The 17,500-nt window shown below is 43.6% G+C and overlaps 1 protein-coding gene across 10 annotated transcripts in view; it reads right to left on the bottom strand.

Annotated features, from left to right (window-relative positions):
• MTRR (5-methyltetrahydrofolate-homocysteine methyltransferase reductase) overlaps nucleotides 1-17,500 on the bottom strand; it is an 88,084-nt gene that overhangs the window by 21,532 nt on the left and 49,052 nt on the right. For 9 of the 10 annotated variants that reach the window (XR_015057472.1, XM_085878439.1, XM_085878440.1 and 6 more), the window contains 7 exons: nucleotides 14,980-15,133; nucleotides 12,879-12,967; nucleotides 12,473-12,653; nucleotides 11,467-11,509; nucleotides 10,741-10,939; nucleotides 10,458-10,576; nucleotides 9,634-9,723 (listed from right to left, as the gene is read on the bottom strand). Coding sequence is in view for 9 of the 10 variants with exons in the window: in XM_085878439.1 (XP_085734565.1) it covers nucleotides 9,634-9,723; nucleotides 10,458-10,576; nucleotides 10,741-10,939; nucleotides 11,467-11,509; nucleotides 12,473-12,653; nucleotides 12,879-12,967; nucleotides 14,980-15,133 (875 nt within the window). In the remaining variant the exon portion in view is untranslated. The remainder of the gene's footprint in view (nucleotides 1-9,633; nucleotides 9,724-10,457; nucleotides 10,577-10,740; nucleotides 10,940-11,466; nucleotides 11,510-12,472; nucleotides 12,654-12,878; nucleotides 12,968-14,979; nucleotides 15,134-17,500) is intronic. The other variant, XM_085878445.1, reaches the window with a different exon arrangement.

The following is a 17,500-nucleotide window of genomic DNA, read 5'->3' as shown; positions in this document are numbered from 1 at the left end:
CGAGATCCTGGTAAACTCGAACAGCATGGCATACCTAATTAAACATCCTAATTACCCTTTGAATGCATACCCCCCCCTCAAACATAACACTGCCCCCTCCTCTGGTACCGCAGCTCCTGCAAGGTATATCACAGGCGCTACCGTACCAGCCTTAACACTTACTGACTCACACCTAATTAACCTAACAAAATAAAGTAGGAGGGGCAATGGGCAGCGAGTCGCAGCTAACTTACCTATCCTGCTTAATGTACTACCCCCATATGGCCTTATCCTCGCCTAAACAATCATTCGTTTTTTTTGTTTTTTTTCTATTTTATCACATGAGAGCACTGAGCAAAGTTGCACTCCATCCTCCGGATCATCGCTCTTGCCCAGCACTCTTCCAGTGATCTGGGGTGGGGAAATAAAAGGTTCCACAAAAACACAACACTTATACTTTACATTCCTACTCTAAGCCTTAACGACACTATTCACAAGATATTTACACTTGACCGCCTCCCCCAGTGGATGCTAATAGACCCAGCGTTACCTGGGGAGCCAATTTTCAAATTTGCTTGCCCCAAAATTATGCGGACATCATGCCCTTGCTGCACCTGTCAAGTTGTGCGGGATCGGATGGGACTCACACATCTTCACAACACTCACATCATGGTCATCATCACATTTCTAGGTCATGGTCCCCATTTTAATGATGCAGGCTGAATCCCGTCATGGCCGTGGGGTGGGTTACCACAAGATGATGGGGGCATCTCAGGTGCAACCATGCCCACAGGTAAGCTTTAGTCCAACCCGGACGTTTCTCCGCCCCGCTCCCTTTGATTCCCTCCCCCCTGGTAGCCATCAGCTCTAATCCCGTACAACACACTGGAAGGGGTCTCACTGGCTCCTCTGGCCTTCCTGGGTCACCAAGGTCCTACCCGCCTTGGTCGCCCAACCAGACCCTCTCCCAGTTGCCTCCAGACACTGTCACCATTAGCCACCAGGAGGTGAATCTCCTTGAAGGGGGTCGCAATTCACGCTCACCGTGAGCTTCAGCAATCCCTGTGGACAAGCACATCATCCCCACCCACAAAACCCACATGACTCCCCCACCCCATCGGCCTTACATGTGACACCTGCATTTCTAACACTTCACCGACCATGACCTTCCCTGTTACCACACCATGCCCAATAAAAATCAACGTGTGCACCATACATTTCACTTCTTAACTTGAAACAACTCACACAGCACTTCTCACCCGATCCACGCACCAGCCATTGGACAGCCACTTGTGCCCGCTTTGTTACCAATTACCCACTGTCCCGATTGTCACTCTAAAACCCAGCAGAACTTACAAACCCATGCCAATTTTCCCACAATTCATTTTTTTCCACTAAAGGAGGCACTTCGCCACAATCTCACCAGCCGTGCATGGCCCTATATGCTCAGCCCGATCTAGTCTCCCGGACCCCCTACAGTGATCTCCGGACCCCACCTATGAAAGGGCATCTCGGATAGACCTGGTGGTTCAGCAGGAGGATTCACCCTCTCCGAGTCTAAAAGCCTATTGGAGGGTCTCTCCATCACCGGGTACCGGCAATATCGTTGCATGTGTCCTCTTCGCCCGCACCGGAAACAACTCCCCATAAAAGGCCCCCGTGGGTATCGGTGTAATGTCTCTTCCGGTTCTGGACCCCCTCGGCCATAACCGAATTGCTCTATTGGCTGGGCTGGACCCCGCCGCTTTGGCGCATCAACTACCGAATTACCCCTTATCAAACTTGACAGTTTCTGGCAAATTTCCTGAAACATTTGGGTAATGCCAATTTCTCCCAGCCCTCCTCCCTGATCCTGGATCTCCGCTTGTCGGATCGTCACCGATGGCCTCTCTGGAACCCGACCCGGCCGACTCCACGAGGCCAGCCTGGCCGCGCACTCGGTGAACGGTGGGTGGATCCTGTAACTCCACTAGCGCTCGGACCTCAGGGTCAGGGAGAGCAGCTAAAAATTTCTCTAGTGCCAGTCTGTCCCACGCCTCCACTGTAAGGTCCCGATACACGATCCTGACTGATTGGTAAATGTCCTGTGCCAGCTCCTGCACTGTCTCACACGGCTTTAATCTGCGGTGCTGGAGCTGAGCCCGCACCAGATCACAGTTTGCCGCGAACCCAAACCGACGGCTCAACACCTCGCAAATGTGGGAGCTGGTCAACATCCCCTCCGCGATCACGTTTAACACGTCTGCGGCTGGTCCCCGCAAAGTTGCCACCAAATTCCCTGTACGTTCCCGCTCATTCCACCCGTTTAGTCGGGAAATGCACTCAAATTGCGTCAGAAAAGCTTCAACGCTCCCTGACCCGTCGAAATTTACCAGGGGGATCACTTTTACGGTGGCCCGCTTCTCAGTTTCTCCCTTGTCCGAATCCAGCCCTGGGATCAAACACCCTTGTGGCTGCGTATCCAATTTCGGAGCCCACTGTGGCCAAAGATGTTTTGTGGTGAGGGTCTCATGGGTCAATTTTGCCTCCTGTTCCAAACGTTGAATGGACCGATTCACCTCTTCCCGCAGGATCTTCTGGGCCCGCACAACCTCCTCCAAGGCTCCGTCGCGAGTTTGTAGCTGCTCCTCAACCAACCCGGACACTCTACTTACAAAAGACGGCTCTACCAGGCCTTTATCCAAGACTTCATCTTGGCTCATAATTTTATCTTGTTCGTCCAAACGAGCCTCCAATCCTTTTACCTCCTCCGCCAAATTCATCCCTTGCTTCCTCAGCTCTCCCCACTCTTCAACCTGCAGCTGCATACGAGCATCCACACAGACACGATGACGTTCCAGGCTTTCCTCCACTTTATCAACACGAATGTTCATTGCATCAATTTTATCTACCAATTTTTTTCGTATATTTTCCCCCTCCAATGTAATTTCTACCTTTGTTTCCTCCAATCTATCCTCGAATTTACTTTGTATTTCTCCCAATTTAACATCCACACACTCCTGCATCTCAGTTTTCATTTTCTCCATCTTTTCCCCCAATTCATCCCTCATTAAATCAATCCGTGCACCCAACTGTACCCCCATTACCCCCAATTGATCTGTCATTTCTGCCCTCTGTGCCGTCATTTCTGCCCTCTGTGCCACAAATTGATTTGTCATTTGTACCGTCATGTCCCCTATTAAACGTTCCAACATTGTCTGGATCGACATCGCGCCGGTTTCCGGCGCTGCCGGCCCCGTTACGGGCAATGAAGCACGGTCCACGCTCGGAATAGGGGAGGTTCCAACCCTACCCCCGTCTCTCCCCTCTTCCCCCGACTCGCTGCTAGACACGTGGCCTTCCTCCTCAAACATCTGCACATCCGCCATGGTGCAGAAGTCCCGTTTGCCGCCAATTAATTTAAATTTGAAAAATCCCGCCAAAATTTTCCCGCGCTTGCGCGCTTTTCTGTAATAGTTTTATATTCCAATTCGTGGCGAGATTTTAATCCTGGTATATAATTTAGAGGGGTTCGAACATCCAACACCCTGACACCAGTGTGACGTTCACGGGACTTGAACAGTCCCGCCAACGTAGAATGAGCCGAAACGATGGAGGCGATTTATTTTTATATAACCCAAAGACGGCGGTTCTAATCGCCCTACCGCAAACGGGACGAGGAAGGTGGCACGAGTCACTTTTCACTGAGTTGATGATGTTTATTCGTTTTTATAATTACCAGAAATAACAAGACTCGGCAAGAAGAGGGATCCGGGGTGATTCGACGGGATGGTGTGGGATCGGGCGTGGGGAAAAACACAGACAATGCCAATGAATATACAGTTCTCAATCCCTCTAAGGCGCCAAGCAGACACACACACACACACACACACACACACACACACACACACACACACACACACACACACACACACACACAACACAGCTATTTCTGGTGGTCAGGCTGGACCGTGGTGTGGACGCAACTGTCCCTGGATCGGCGCCGGACGAGCTGGCCTTGCTCTCGCCAGGGGGGGGGCAGGAGAAACTGCGGTGCTGTCGACCTCCTGGTCCTGGCCCAAGTCCGCCCACAGCCGCCAGGGAACCAGCTCCCGCGCCAAGCCGCGAGCAGAAGAGGGAAGCAGGTCCGCCCGCTGCCCGACCCCGTACTCCGAGTCAGCAGAACCCCAGAGCCAACCAAAGCGAGGCACGAGGCTCGGCAAGGCTTCCAGACACGATCAAGAGCACGATAGACTCAGCACAGCCACCAGGACGCTCTCTGCCGCCACAGGTTCCACACCAAAAAAACGAGCATTCTGGTTGTAATCTTCTTCTTCCTCCTTTTCGACCCTGAACAGAACCTTTTTATCCTTCTGCCCTCGTCACCTCCAATCGAGCCGTTTATTGGCCCACTGCTGTCGCCTTCCGCCAATCGTGATCACGGGGCGGAGCCATCCGCTGAACTGTCCTGTGACGTCACGGCCAGTCCTCAGAGAATACCAAAAGGGGTTTACGCAGACACACTTACCCTATCCCGTGTCCCTATCTAATTACGTGACAATTATCATCTCCCCCCTTGAAGAAATGAACATTTACTAGACAACTTATCACCACTGAATTACTACTTATTACATCGAGATCCTGGTAAACTCGAACAGCATGGCATACCTAATTAAACATCCTAATTACCCTTTGAATGCATACCCCCCCCCCCCCCTCAATCGTAACAGTATTAAAAACACCTCACTGCCACATGATTAAAAACACCTCACTGCCATGGTATAAAAAACACCTCACTTCCACATGATTAAAAACACCTCACTGCCACATTGTTTTTAAAAACACCTCACTGCCACATTGTTAAAAACACCTCACTGCCATAGTATTAAAACACCTCACTTCCATTAGTATTAAAAACACCTCACTGCCACATGATTAAAAGCACCTCCCTGCAACATTAAGAAACACCTCAGTGCTACATTATTAATATATATATATATATATATATATATATATATATATATATATATATATATATATATATATATATATATATATATATATATATATATACACATAAATATATATATATATATATATATATATATACACATATATATATATATATATATATATATATACACATAAATATATATATATATATATATATATATATATATATACATATATATATATATATATATATATATATATATATATATATATATATGTATGTATATATATATAAATGTATGTATATATATATGTGAATATATACACATAAATATATATATATATATATATATATATATATATATATATATATATATATATATATATATAAATATATATATATATATATATATATATATATATATATATATATATATATATATATATATATATATATATATATATATATATATATACACATAAATATATATATATATATATATATATATATATATATATATATATATATATATATATATATATATATATATATATATATATATATATATATATATATATATATATATATATATATATATATATATATATATATATATATATATATATATATATATATATATATATATATACACATATATATATATATATACATATATATATATACACATAAATATATATATATATATATATATATATATATATATACACATAAATATATATATATATACACATAAATATATATATATATATATATATATATACACATAAATATATATATATATACACATAAATATATATATATATATATATATATATATAAATATATATATATATATATATATATATATATATATATATATACACATAAATATATATATATATATATATATATATATATATATATATATATACATATATATACATATAAATATATATATATATATATATATATATATATATGTGTATATATATATATATATATATATATATACATATACATATATATATACACATATATACATATACATATATATACATATATATATACACATAAATATATATATACACATAAATATATATATACACATAAATATATATACATATATATATATATATACATACATATATATATATATATATACATATATATACACATAAATATATATATATATATATATATATATATATATTTATGTGTATATATATATATATATATTTATGTGTATATATTGTTGTGGTTACCAAATTCGCAAACCACCATTCAGGTCCCTCAGGTGAGGTATCTCGGTAAGTACATGTGTAGTTAGGCCCAAACCCGTTGTCTAGTGGGAATACATGTCATTTATGCGTGCTGCGACTCTTCAGGATAGCCGTTTTTCTTTTGCTATTTTTATTTTGGACCAACCGCCATGATTACCACCACAACCACAACATCAACCACCAACCACAACGCCGCTTCACCACAACCGCCACGACCTTCCCGTCACACCTCGCAACCGTCGCATCGCCACCGTTCTTGCCCCGCTGTGGGTACCGGTGTTGGACTCGTGCAGGGCGCGCGCCGAACAGCGTGTACAAAATCATGGATTTTGTGCTTCAAAAACGGATCAAAAACGACACACGCCCACTTTTTGCCGTCCAATCGGTGAGCGAGGGGCGAATTGGCCCCGCCCCCAGGGCGATCGATATATGCAAATTTATGGATCAAAAAGCCTTCACGCCCACTTTTTCTCGGGCCAATGGGGAGCGAGGTGAAAGGTCGAAGGGAGGGGGTCAAAAATGAGAGGGCGAAGCTACGGGGCTGATAAAAGGACCGTGTTCGTCAGTCCAGAGAGTCCAGAGGCGGAGAGTAAGAGAGTAGGAGAGTCCAGAGGCGGAGAGTAGGAGAGTCCAGAGGCGGAGAGTAAGAGAGTAGGAGAGTCCAGAGGCAGAGAGTAGGAGAGTCCAGAGGCGGAGAGTAAGAGAGTAGGAGAGTCCAGAGGCGGAGAGTAGGAGAGTCCAGAGGCGGAGAGTAGGAGAGTAGGAGAGTCGGAAACAGAGAGTCAAGACTTCGCGGGCGGTGGAGTTGGCAAGAAGGAGCTGGTCGTCGTGTGCGTTGGAGTCGGAACGGAGGGGACGGAGCTGTGGAAAGGCAGCGACACCAGACGAGGGGGTGCTCGCGTCGGGAGCTGCACCCCAGGGAGGCCGACAGCGCGACCTGGCCGAGGTGGAGACGCTCGTCGCGGGATAATAAAAATCCTCTATACCCCGAGCATCAGCAACCCCCTCCTGTTTCCCCCCGCGCTGAGATAGTGCGACCAAGGGGGCCCCTTTCCCACCCCCTACCAGACACTGTCCGCGAGGCCCGCGGAGTTGAGGCGCCATCGCCGCTCCGCGTCTCATCACCAGACGGGTAGGCGCGACCCGGTCTCGGCCTCAGGCCCGCCTCATCCTTGAGGGTATTCTTTTCCTTGGTTTTGGGTATGTGTTGTCGGCGCCGTCTGTGAAGTAGAATTGTATAAGTGTTGTCGTGTGCTCGGTAGTCGGTATTAGCTCTGCATTGTGTTTTCGCTCTTACATTTGCTTTTTGTGTAAATTACATTGTGTCTTTTCTGTGTGCATTTGGTGGAATTGTATATGTGTGCTCCCGTGTGCCGCGAATAAATGTGCTTCATTATTGAACTGTTTCCCGCTTCGCTTCGTCTTTTCCTCTATTGAATCCCCATCTTGCTTCACGTAAAGGGTTGGTAGTGGGCTGAATACGCCCGATAATTGATCGAACCGTCGAGGTCGACGATAACACCGCTCGGTTATTCTGATAGTACGGAACGGGTCGCTTAAGTGGCCCGTGTCCGAAGTCGACCTGCGGCGAGGTGCGATCGCCCGGTCTACCCTCCGCGTGGGTACTTAGGTAGGTCGAATTTGGCGAGCAACCCTATCCCACGCGGGGGCTGATTGGCTCGATCGCGGTGAGACCGAAAGGTCCACCCGTGACTGGTTCCCGGCGTTAGTCCGAGAGGGTCACGACTGGATTGTCCGTCCGGTGGGCGACGTGCCGCGATTCGAGTTACGTGGCCGTCAGCACGCCGGCGGGCGCGAATACCGCAACAATATATATATATATATATATATATATATATATATATATATATATATATATATATATATATATATATATATATATATATATATATATATATATATATATATATATATATATATATATATATATATATATATATATATATGTATATATATATATATATATATATATATATATATATATATATATATATATATATATATATATATATATATATATATATATATATATATATATATATATATATATATATGTATATATATATGTATATTTTCATGAGCCTAGACTTTGCCACTAGAAATAGAAATTTGCCACATGAAATAGACCACTATTTCATGAGCCTAGACTTTGCATACAAAAAAGCCCATCAGTGAACAAATGTTAATGCATCATTTCTAAAACCAAAGTTGGACTCGTTGGCATTCCCATTTCATCACTTCATTTATCATGCTGGGATCCTAAGATTCAAAGCCAACACACCAATTTGTCTCCTATCCTTGTCCTGTCCATATGTGATACATGTATCCTAAAACGCAAAAGAAACTTACCACCTTTTAAACCTTCAAATATCAACAATAACACTGCGTGTAGTAAATGTGTGAACTTATTTGTGGACAATAGTGTCCTCACTGTCAGAAAAAACGGTCACGGATGGTCACTTGAACCTTCAATGGTCACTTCATAGCACAGCTGTTGAACAGCCGTTTTGACTGTCAGTGATTAGCCAAGGGGTACGGGATTATTTTAATGAGCTGCACGTGATGTCTTGATATTGGCTTTAAAAAGGCCAGTGCAAAATGGGCATTTCAATCAACATGCCACGATTGTCAAGGGATCAACGGCAGTGTGCATTGGGCATACTGCAAGGCGGATTGAGCTACCGTGAGGTGGCACGTCGCCTTGGCTGTTCACGCCAGACGATACCGGCCCTGGTGGACAGAGACACCCTCCACAACTCTGCAGATGACCTGACCTCGATCAGGGAGGCCAAGAGTCACCACTGCAAGGCAGGACAGGAAGATGGTCCTAAGTCAGATGGCTTCAGACATTGAGGACTGAGTGGGACAGAATCCAGCAGCAATCCATCCAAAGACTGGTAGGCAGTATGCGCCGACGATGCACTGCCTGTATCCAAAACAATAGTGGCCACACACGCTATTGAAAGGGGACTGACATTGCACCCTGTGCTGTTCTGTACTGTAGAACAAACCTATGAGATGGTGTATCTTGGTCAAAAACTTGACATGTCATCAATAAAATGCCAATGTTTCAATTAGCAATTGTTGGTTTGTTTTATTTTGAACTGTTACAATTTTATTACATTTCAAACAAGTGGTAAGTTTCTTTTGCGTTTCAGTATACGTGCTCCTCCAGGAGTCTTCAGTGTTATACAATGAGTGTGTTTTGGTAAATTTAACAAATGTGCAAATTGTGGCTCAACCATCACAATCTATCATTGCAAGGAAAATTGAAGGCCCAAGTTAACCTTTCAGTTGTAATTACACTGGACATACGGGAGAGGATAAAACATATAATTTCAAAAGTTTTGAACGACATGGACAGAACATTGTGTCTTCAAACAGCATGCATTCCAACCTTATGTGCCATAATCACGATACCTGTACAAGTAATCCTGCTCGCAGTGCCGACAACCATAGAATAACCACATTTCTCCAGTTGGTTCGCCCTCCTCTTCCCGCTGCTGTTTCCTGCATACACAGCATTTCCTTGTAACTAATAAAACTATTCCATTACCTTATCTCAGAGTTGGAAGGGGGTGTAGTGCCAAATTTTGAGACACTGGCCCCTGTAAAAAATGTTGGCCATGACATCATCACCAGATCTACCATCAAAAGTTTTAACATGACACTAACCATATGAGTCCCCAAAATCAGTGACCAATGAAATATGCACATTTTACCATGATAAACTGGAACGGCACTTGGGAGAACGCATACCTTCACCAAGCTGAACCGTTTACGTTTTGTATCCCACTGATAGGCCGGGATCTGCATCTGCACTTTAACCAAAATCTAATCGGCTTGATGTCACCTACCCAACTCATCCACCAAGTTTTGTCTGAATCTGTCCATTCAGGCAAAAGCTATCATCCTGGTGTTTTTCAGGTAGAGTGATTCATCAATGTTTGTGCTGTCCCTCAGATGGATGTTAAACTGTGCATCCCGTCTGCTAGCATTAGTGGACGTGAAAGATCTCACGTTGGCCTTTGTGAAGGGTAGGCGAGCTATCACTGGACATCACCAACAAAGTACAAATCCTTGCCCTAACCAGCAGAGGGCATTGCCTCAGCTGTATACCCGCACCCTCAGCTAATGATGCTGCACACAAAAGAAGAAGACTATCAACGCCTGCTGAAGTTTATTTATTACGAAAAACTATGTTCAACCGTGTGTTCTGACGGGGCAGAAGTAGTTATATCTACCTGTGTTGTAGGAATCCCAAGAATGGCGCGAGGCCTGTACCCGGTCCCACCATTATAACCGGTCTGGAACGTTCCTTGGGCAGATGAAATGAAGTGCTGCGACGAGCGTACAAGGGAACCTGCGCAAACGCTTTTAATTGTTGGAGACAAGTGGAATACATTTAATACAGACCTGAAATAGCCTGCTCAGTTTCCTCAAAGTATTTTTCTGCCTCCACAGCTGAAGGTGCCAGAGACATTGTTCAACATTAAGAGAGGTCCTGTTACTTCAGTTGCTCTTTACCTGTGGAACTTCAGAAGCTGGAATAGTTGTATCATCCACAGAGGTTGTCAAACTGACATCTCCACGTATGTAGAGTCTGACGAGTTCGGTCAGCCAGCCGGTGCAAATCCCTCGCCGAGGGGAGGCACGATGTAGGGTCATTGGAAACTCGACGATGTTGAAAAGAATGCGCACATGGCCATGGTGTTGGAGTGGAGAGCTGTTAGGAGGGAGGGGGGGGACATTTCTCAAAGTCGTTTTTATTTTGGTATAAAAATAAGCACGTGACAATTCTACAAATATTTGCAAGCTGATTGGTGAGATTGAGCCCAATTTAATGGGAAAGGTGTCCCTTTTTGTAATGAAACAAGTCTCATGGTAGCACAACAGGCTTGTGTCGAGTTGTGAAAAGCATGAGTAATTAATCAAAGATAGCAATTAGGAACTCCTCGAATATACATCAAGTCGTGTCGTAGAAGAGATTTTCTCTCCACTGGCTGGTGTGGGTTCAAGTCATATGGCTGCTCGCTCACTACTGTACTTAGCAAGTATGCTGAAAACCCACACAAGAGTTAAGGGAAGCCTTTGGCCTGTATTGGCATGAAATAGTCTGGAGTGGGTTTTTTTTGAGTTACCACGATGACAAAGCGTGATCATTGCATTGAAAAAGGCCACTTGGTTTCCGAAGAATTCATAAAGTTCTTAAAGATAAGCTTATCAGGCAGGGGTTAACAACAAAGGAATTACCTGGAAATAGAGTAGGATCTTGGCTGCAGGCAAGGAAGATGTTCTGAAATGAAAGAGTTACACATGGTTTTGCTTGATTGACTTTCACCAGTAAAGTGAAAAACTGTAATGGCTTACAGTTGGTTCTTAACCTTTGAGAGGTTTACCCCAGGATATGCCCATCCGTACAGAATGGGAAATTTGTCTCCCATCCTTGTCCTGTAATATCAATGCGTGAGAGCTCTGTGGATTGTCCTGAGTTTAATAATTCATGATGCCTTATAATAATCAACTTTGTCCATTGATCCAATCACCCACCTCATGATACCTAGACGGAATCCTGAGTGTCCTCATCACAGTGACGTATTAAATCAATCAGGTGCTGCAAGCTTTCTCTAATTAAAAACCTAATATCAGAATTACAATTAAAAACAGAGTTCTCCTGATTGGAAGGGTCCTCTATCTGTCAAACCTCAGCTTGAAGACCAAGTGCAAATAATGCCAAAACGAACTATGATCAGAGTGGCAATAAACTGATATCAAAAGGTCTGAACTAACTGACATTGGTCAAGGTGCTTTGCATCATTCATGATCATATCAATTTTTCTGCACCTCAATGCTCATGGGTACAATAATGAAGGAAGACCACATTGTATTGTGACCTTCCGTTGCTCCCCTCATAAGAAAAGACTCCCTCCTTTATGACAATAAAGCATTTCATGTGAACTGCAACATCCATCACCTTTTCGAGGCCTGTTAGTGGGGGTGGAGGGTTGAGGTTATGCCTGGCAATGGGAAGAACTTCAAACGACTTCCATTTTCCTCCCTTTTAAGAGTTGAGGAAGAGGAGGGGAAAATAAATTTCAGATTCAGGTGCTGGAACTAAAAAACTAGTGAACCTAATCCATAGATGAGAATGAAAGCTGTGAGTTTGGTGAAATAGCTGCTCCTCGAATAAAACAAATGACAACCTCAATTGACACATGATGGAGTAAGGCAGTGATAAGAGGAGACATATCCATCGTACCAAGCAGCAGCTCAAGAGGAGGCCGGAGAGTTGGAAACGAGTGAAGCAAGTCTGTCAAGCACACGAGACCCTTGCGAATGTGCTGCGAGTATTCTGCGGCCCCCTGTCGGCTGCAGAGCTCGAGCAGGCGGTGCCGCTCCGTAGGATCTTCTGCGTGCTCTGCCAGGGACCTCAAGAAAGCCTGCACACCATCACAATGAACCAACAAGGTTCTCAACAAAGTGTTAGGGTGAGGACAACTACTTTGGATAAGACATGTCGTGCGAACCTTAAACGTTCACAGCAAATTAATGATATAAAAACATTGTATGATAAAGCATCATCCAGCCTTCAAATATGTTTTGTTTTTGTTTTTTAGTCTAAACAAAAGTGCTTAAAGTCTTCCAAAACACAGCCACACCCACACCTTCTTAGGAACTGCACGAATTTCCAGGATTTGTGTAAAAAGTGTTCGCAAAGAGCATTGTGAGGGGATGTGTGCTGGAACCTGAACACCTGAAAGAGGAGAAACATGGTCATGGCCCCAACATACAGGATTATGACTTTATTCAACAACCAAAAAAACCGTTACGACAACAGTAGCAAATTATTAACATCCGACAGTCCTACACATACACAGATGTACTGTCATGGGTAAAAATTCTGGCACCCTTTTATCTTTTTCAAATAACTCACAATTTTCTCAAAAAATAAGTTGAAATTGACAAAAGTATTTAGTCTCCACAACTTTGTATTTCACTTAATATGACAGAACCTTTGTTTTTGAATCAGAACTTGAGCTTCCTACATCTCTCAACTGGCAGTTTGGCCCACTCTTCTTGTGCAAACTGCTCCAGTTCTCCCAACTGCTATTTTCAGATCTCCCCACAGGTGTTCAATGGGATTTAGAACTGGACTCATTGCTGGCTACTTCAGAACAGTCCAGCGTTTTGTCTCGAACCATTCCTGGGTGCTTTTTGAAGTGTGTTTGGGGACATTGTCCTGCTGCAAGACCCATGACCTTCGACGGAGACCCAGCTTTCTGACACTGGGTTGAACACCGTGCTCCAAAATGCCTTGGTAATCTCCTGATTTCATGAAGCCATGCACACATTCAAGGCACCCAGTGCCAGAGGCAGTACAGCAACCCCAAAACATCATTGAACCTCCTCCATGTTTGACTGTAGGGAAAGTGTTCTTTTCTTTGAAGGCTTCATTTTGTTTTCTGTAAACAGACATGATGTGCTTTACCAAAAAGCTCTAATTTGGTCTCATCTGTCTGCAGGACATTCTCCCAAAAGGACGTTGGCTTGTTCAGGTGTGTTTTGGCAAACTCCAGTCGGGCTTTCTTACATCTCTCAGCAGTGGGATCCTCCTGGGTCTCCTACCATAGAACCCCCTTTCGTTGAGTTGGCAAAGGATGGTGTGAGTTGAAACGGTCGTACCTTGTGTCTGAAGGTCAGCTTGAATCTGTTTGGCAGTTGATCGAGGTGCTTTCTCCACCATTCGAACACTCCTTCGCCTGCAATCTTCGATCAAGTTTTCTCTTGCGGCCACGTCCAGGGAGGTTGGCTACAGTGCCATGGGCCTTAAACTTCCTGATAACATTGTGTACGGTGGACACAGGAACATCAAGGTCTCTGGAGATGGACTTGCAGCCTTGAAATTGTCCACGCTTGGCTACAATCTTATGTCTGACCCCATCAGACAATTCTCTGGTTTTCTTTCTTTTCTCCATGCTCATTGCAGTACACAGTGACACAAAACAGCAGAATGACTCCTTTTCTCTCTTCAAACTGAATGAATGAGTGATTTTTATATTGCAGGCACTAGAAACTCACCACAGAAGAGTTCAATTCCAAAGTAAAGGAGAATCACCTGCTTGAAATGTAATTATTTCTAACAACTGAAAGGTGCCAATAATATTGTCTGGGCCATTTTAGGATTTCTGTGTTGAATAAGCTAAGATTTAGTAATTTTTTTCAGCTATTTTTGTTTTGTTCCACTGTAAACCAAAGAAATACATATGTGGATACCAAAAGATGTTTTAATTTCAACAATTTTCTGGAAGAAATCGTGCATTATTTGAAAAAAGTGCAAGGGTGCCAAAACTGTACATGCACCACTTAAAGGAAGAATAAAACAGACACCAACTTGATCTGCAATGACAAAGATTAACAATAAATCAGATACAAGTGAAAACTCTCTCTATCGAGTGCAGCCTGTGGCTGCTGGTTGCATCATTGGTTGGGATGCGGCTATGCCGCTGATGCAGTGTCCCCTTACCAGTACACTGGTCCTCATTTTGCCGACCTCGGAAGGATGACGGGCTGAGTCAACCTCCAGGTGTATTCAGCGGCCCAACGGGGCTTGAACTCAGGACCCTAGGATCCCAAGCCACCACCCTAACCACAAAGCCAACACCAGGCTAAGTGAAAACTGTAAGTGGTCAAAAGTAACCTTGATGTGCAGGTGGTCGTTTAACCACAATGCAACAGTGAATCGGTATAGCTGGTTACAAGGATCACCTTTGTGTGTGGTGGCATTTTTAAGATGCACAGTGAGAAGGCAATCGGCCACATCCTCTAATCCCAATCGCTGGAGTAGATAAGACACCTCTTTAGAATTATTCGGGCAGATCAGGCCCACAGAGTCACCTGGACTCAGATTCAGGGAGGTTTTCTGGGCACAAACAGCAAAGGGTGGTAAAACAGAGTGAATTAATTCAAATTCCAATGTTATCAACAATGTAAATAAGAGATTCCTTTTCATTTCTGACTTGCGGTATCTTTCTGGAGCCAAAAGGAAATATTTATGTAACCCTTGGCACCGAGTGAGACATGCTGAACCTTTTGTTTGTTTTTTTTCAAATAAATATTTCTGCAACCCTAAGTTCAAATCAACAACTTAATCATGGTGTTGAACCTTTTTATTTCACCCCCTCCACCACTACCCTCCAACCACCCAATTTGCTTTTTTGTACGGTTCAGGTTGAGTTAAGCGAACTAGCAAGTGAAATGGACAGTTCTCAGCCACTCCTGGGCTTACGCAATGAGCTGTGGCAGCGAATTCCATCCTCCATCAACCACTCCTCCAACAAGTGGTCTGCTGTCTACCTCACCGCAGTCAAAAGCTGCTGTGTCGGCCAAGTTCCAAGCGTGCGTGCATGAGTTGAAGTGCTCAACACCCACCCGGAGACAGTTCAGACGGCACCACTCCTTCAGGCAGTAGCCAGTATGTGTGATAGAAATTGACAGCATTTTTTTGCAATCCACCAGCAAGTTGCTTCCTTCTCCACTTGCTGAGGAGCCATTATTGTCTGCCCTGCCTGTTGTTCCACTGGATGAAGGGTTGAGCTGCTCTGTTTAAGGGCTTGTGGCTCTTGAGTAGAAGCCTCACGATGCCAATTGGTGTCATAAGCTGAGTAGAGGTCGATGAACAGGGCACCACATTTCAGATTGGCTTCAAAAGCAGCCGCAATGTAGACTGTGGCTGCCTTGGTCTTTGGTGCTCCAGTTCTTTCGAAAACCAGCTTGTTCATTGGGGAGAATATTCTCCAACAGTTGCTCAATCCCATTCAGCATCAATCCTTCCAATCGTTGAAATGGAACCAATAAAAGAGAGATAGGGCAGTAACTCTTTGGGTCATTGTTACCTCTGCCATGGAAGATCGACATAAGTTATGTTTTTGCCCATTTGTCTGTGAGCAGGATATCTCAAAAATTATGGGCGGATTAGGACAAAACTTGGTCAACAGGTGGGGTGTGTGACGAGGACAAATTGATTAGATTTTGGTGGAGATCCCGATCCAGATAATATTTTGAAAATGATTCTTAAAAACATGATTCCTAGATTTCATCATTATCAAAATGTTCACTGCGCACTCTTATAAGAAAAAAAGAAAGTTTTTTTTTCTGGTTGTACAATTTGACTGAGAATATATATATATATATATATATATATATATATATATATATATATATATATATATATATATATATATATATATATATATACATACATACACACAGTAGACTAGGCGTAAGTCGGCAGCGTGTAACTCGTCACTTCGGCAGCGTCAAAAAGTCCCGAATTTATCTCATGTTAAATCCCTATGAATAAAGGGTCATCCCTCTGTAAGTCGTCATCTCTAAGTCGTCACTTCGTCTAAGTCGTCAGATGTTGTCCGTTCCCGCGTAATGGAAACTCAAGTAAATTACCACTCCTTACTCGTCACACGGAACTGCTGCCTCGTGAGAAGCCCGATTTCATGGAATCGTGATGCTCGCTCATTGGTTTACACCGCCAGTGATAGGCTATTTATAACTGCGTACACACGTTGATCGCACTGCAGGCAGGACAATGGCGACTAAGCGTAAGCTTACAACTAAAACCTACCAAGAAAAATACGACATTATCCAGTTTTGCGAGGCAAACCCACTGATGAAGAAAACAGCCATAGCTGAGAAGTTGGACATCAAACGGCAGACATTGAACGATATCTTGAAGAATAAGGGCAAGATATTTGGACAAGTGGAGAAGATCGCGAGGCTGGTGGTAAGTGTGAAACGCGTGAAATGTGTGTCCTTTGAAGATGTCGATGACGCGCTCATCATCTGGTTTCGGCAAATGTTGGCTCAGCCAAGAATTCGGTTGGACAGTGAAATGTTGCTGCTGAAGGCACGTAAATTCGCTGCGGACCTCGGGCATGATGATGCCGAGACATTGCCGATGCACTGGATAGACAGATTCAAAGTTAGGTGGGGAATCAGCAAGGTCAAGAAGTGCGGCGAATCAGGCAGCGTGAATTCGGCAGTGGTGCACGACTGGAAGGATGGCAAATTGAAAGACATCTTGGAAAGGTATCAGCCTCGGGACGTGTACAATGCCGATGAGACTGGGCTTTTCTGGCAGATGCTGCCAGAAAAGTCTCTGGGGTTCGTTGGTCAATCCCATCATGGTGATAAGCAGGCGAAGATCCGTGTGACGTTGCTGGTTGGAGCGAACATGGATGGCACCGAAAAGCTGCCTCTGTACGCCATCGGGAAA

Source organism: Eptatretus burgeri, chromosome 4 (assembly GCF_056783735.1).
Source record: "Eptatretus burgeri isolate ZD-2024b chromosome 4, Ebu_testis_v1, whole genome shotgun sequence".
NCBI classification, from domain to species: Eukaryota; Metazoa; Chordata; class Myxini; order Myxiniformes; family Myxinidae; genus Eptatretus; species Eptatretus burgeri.
This window is presented reverse-complemented; position numbering and strand designations above follow the sequence as displayed.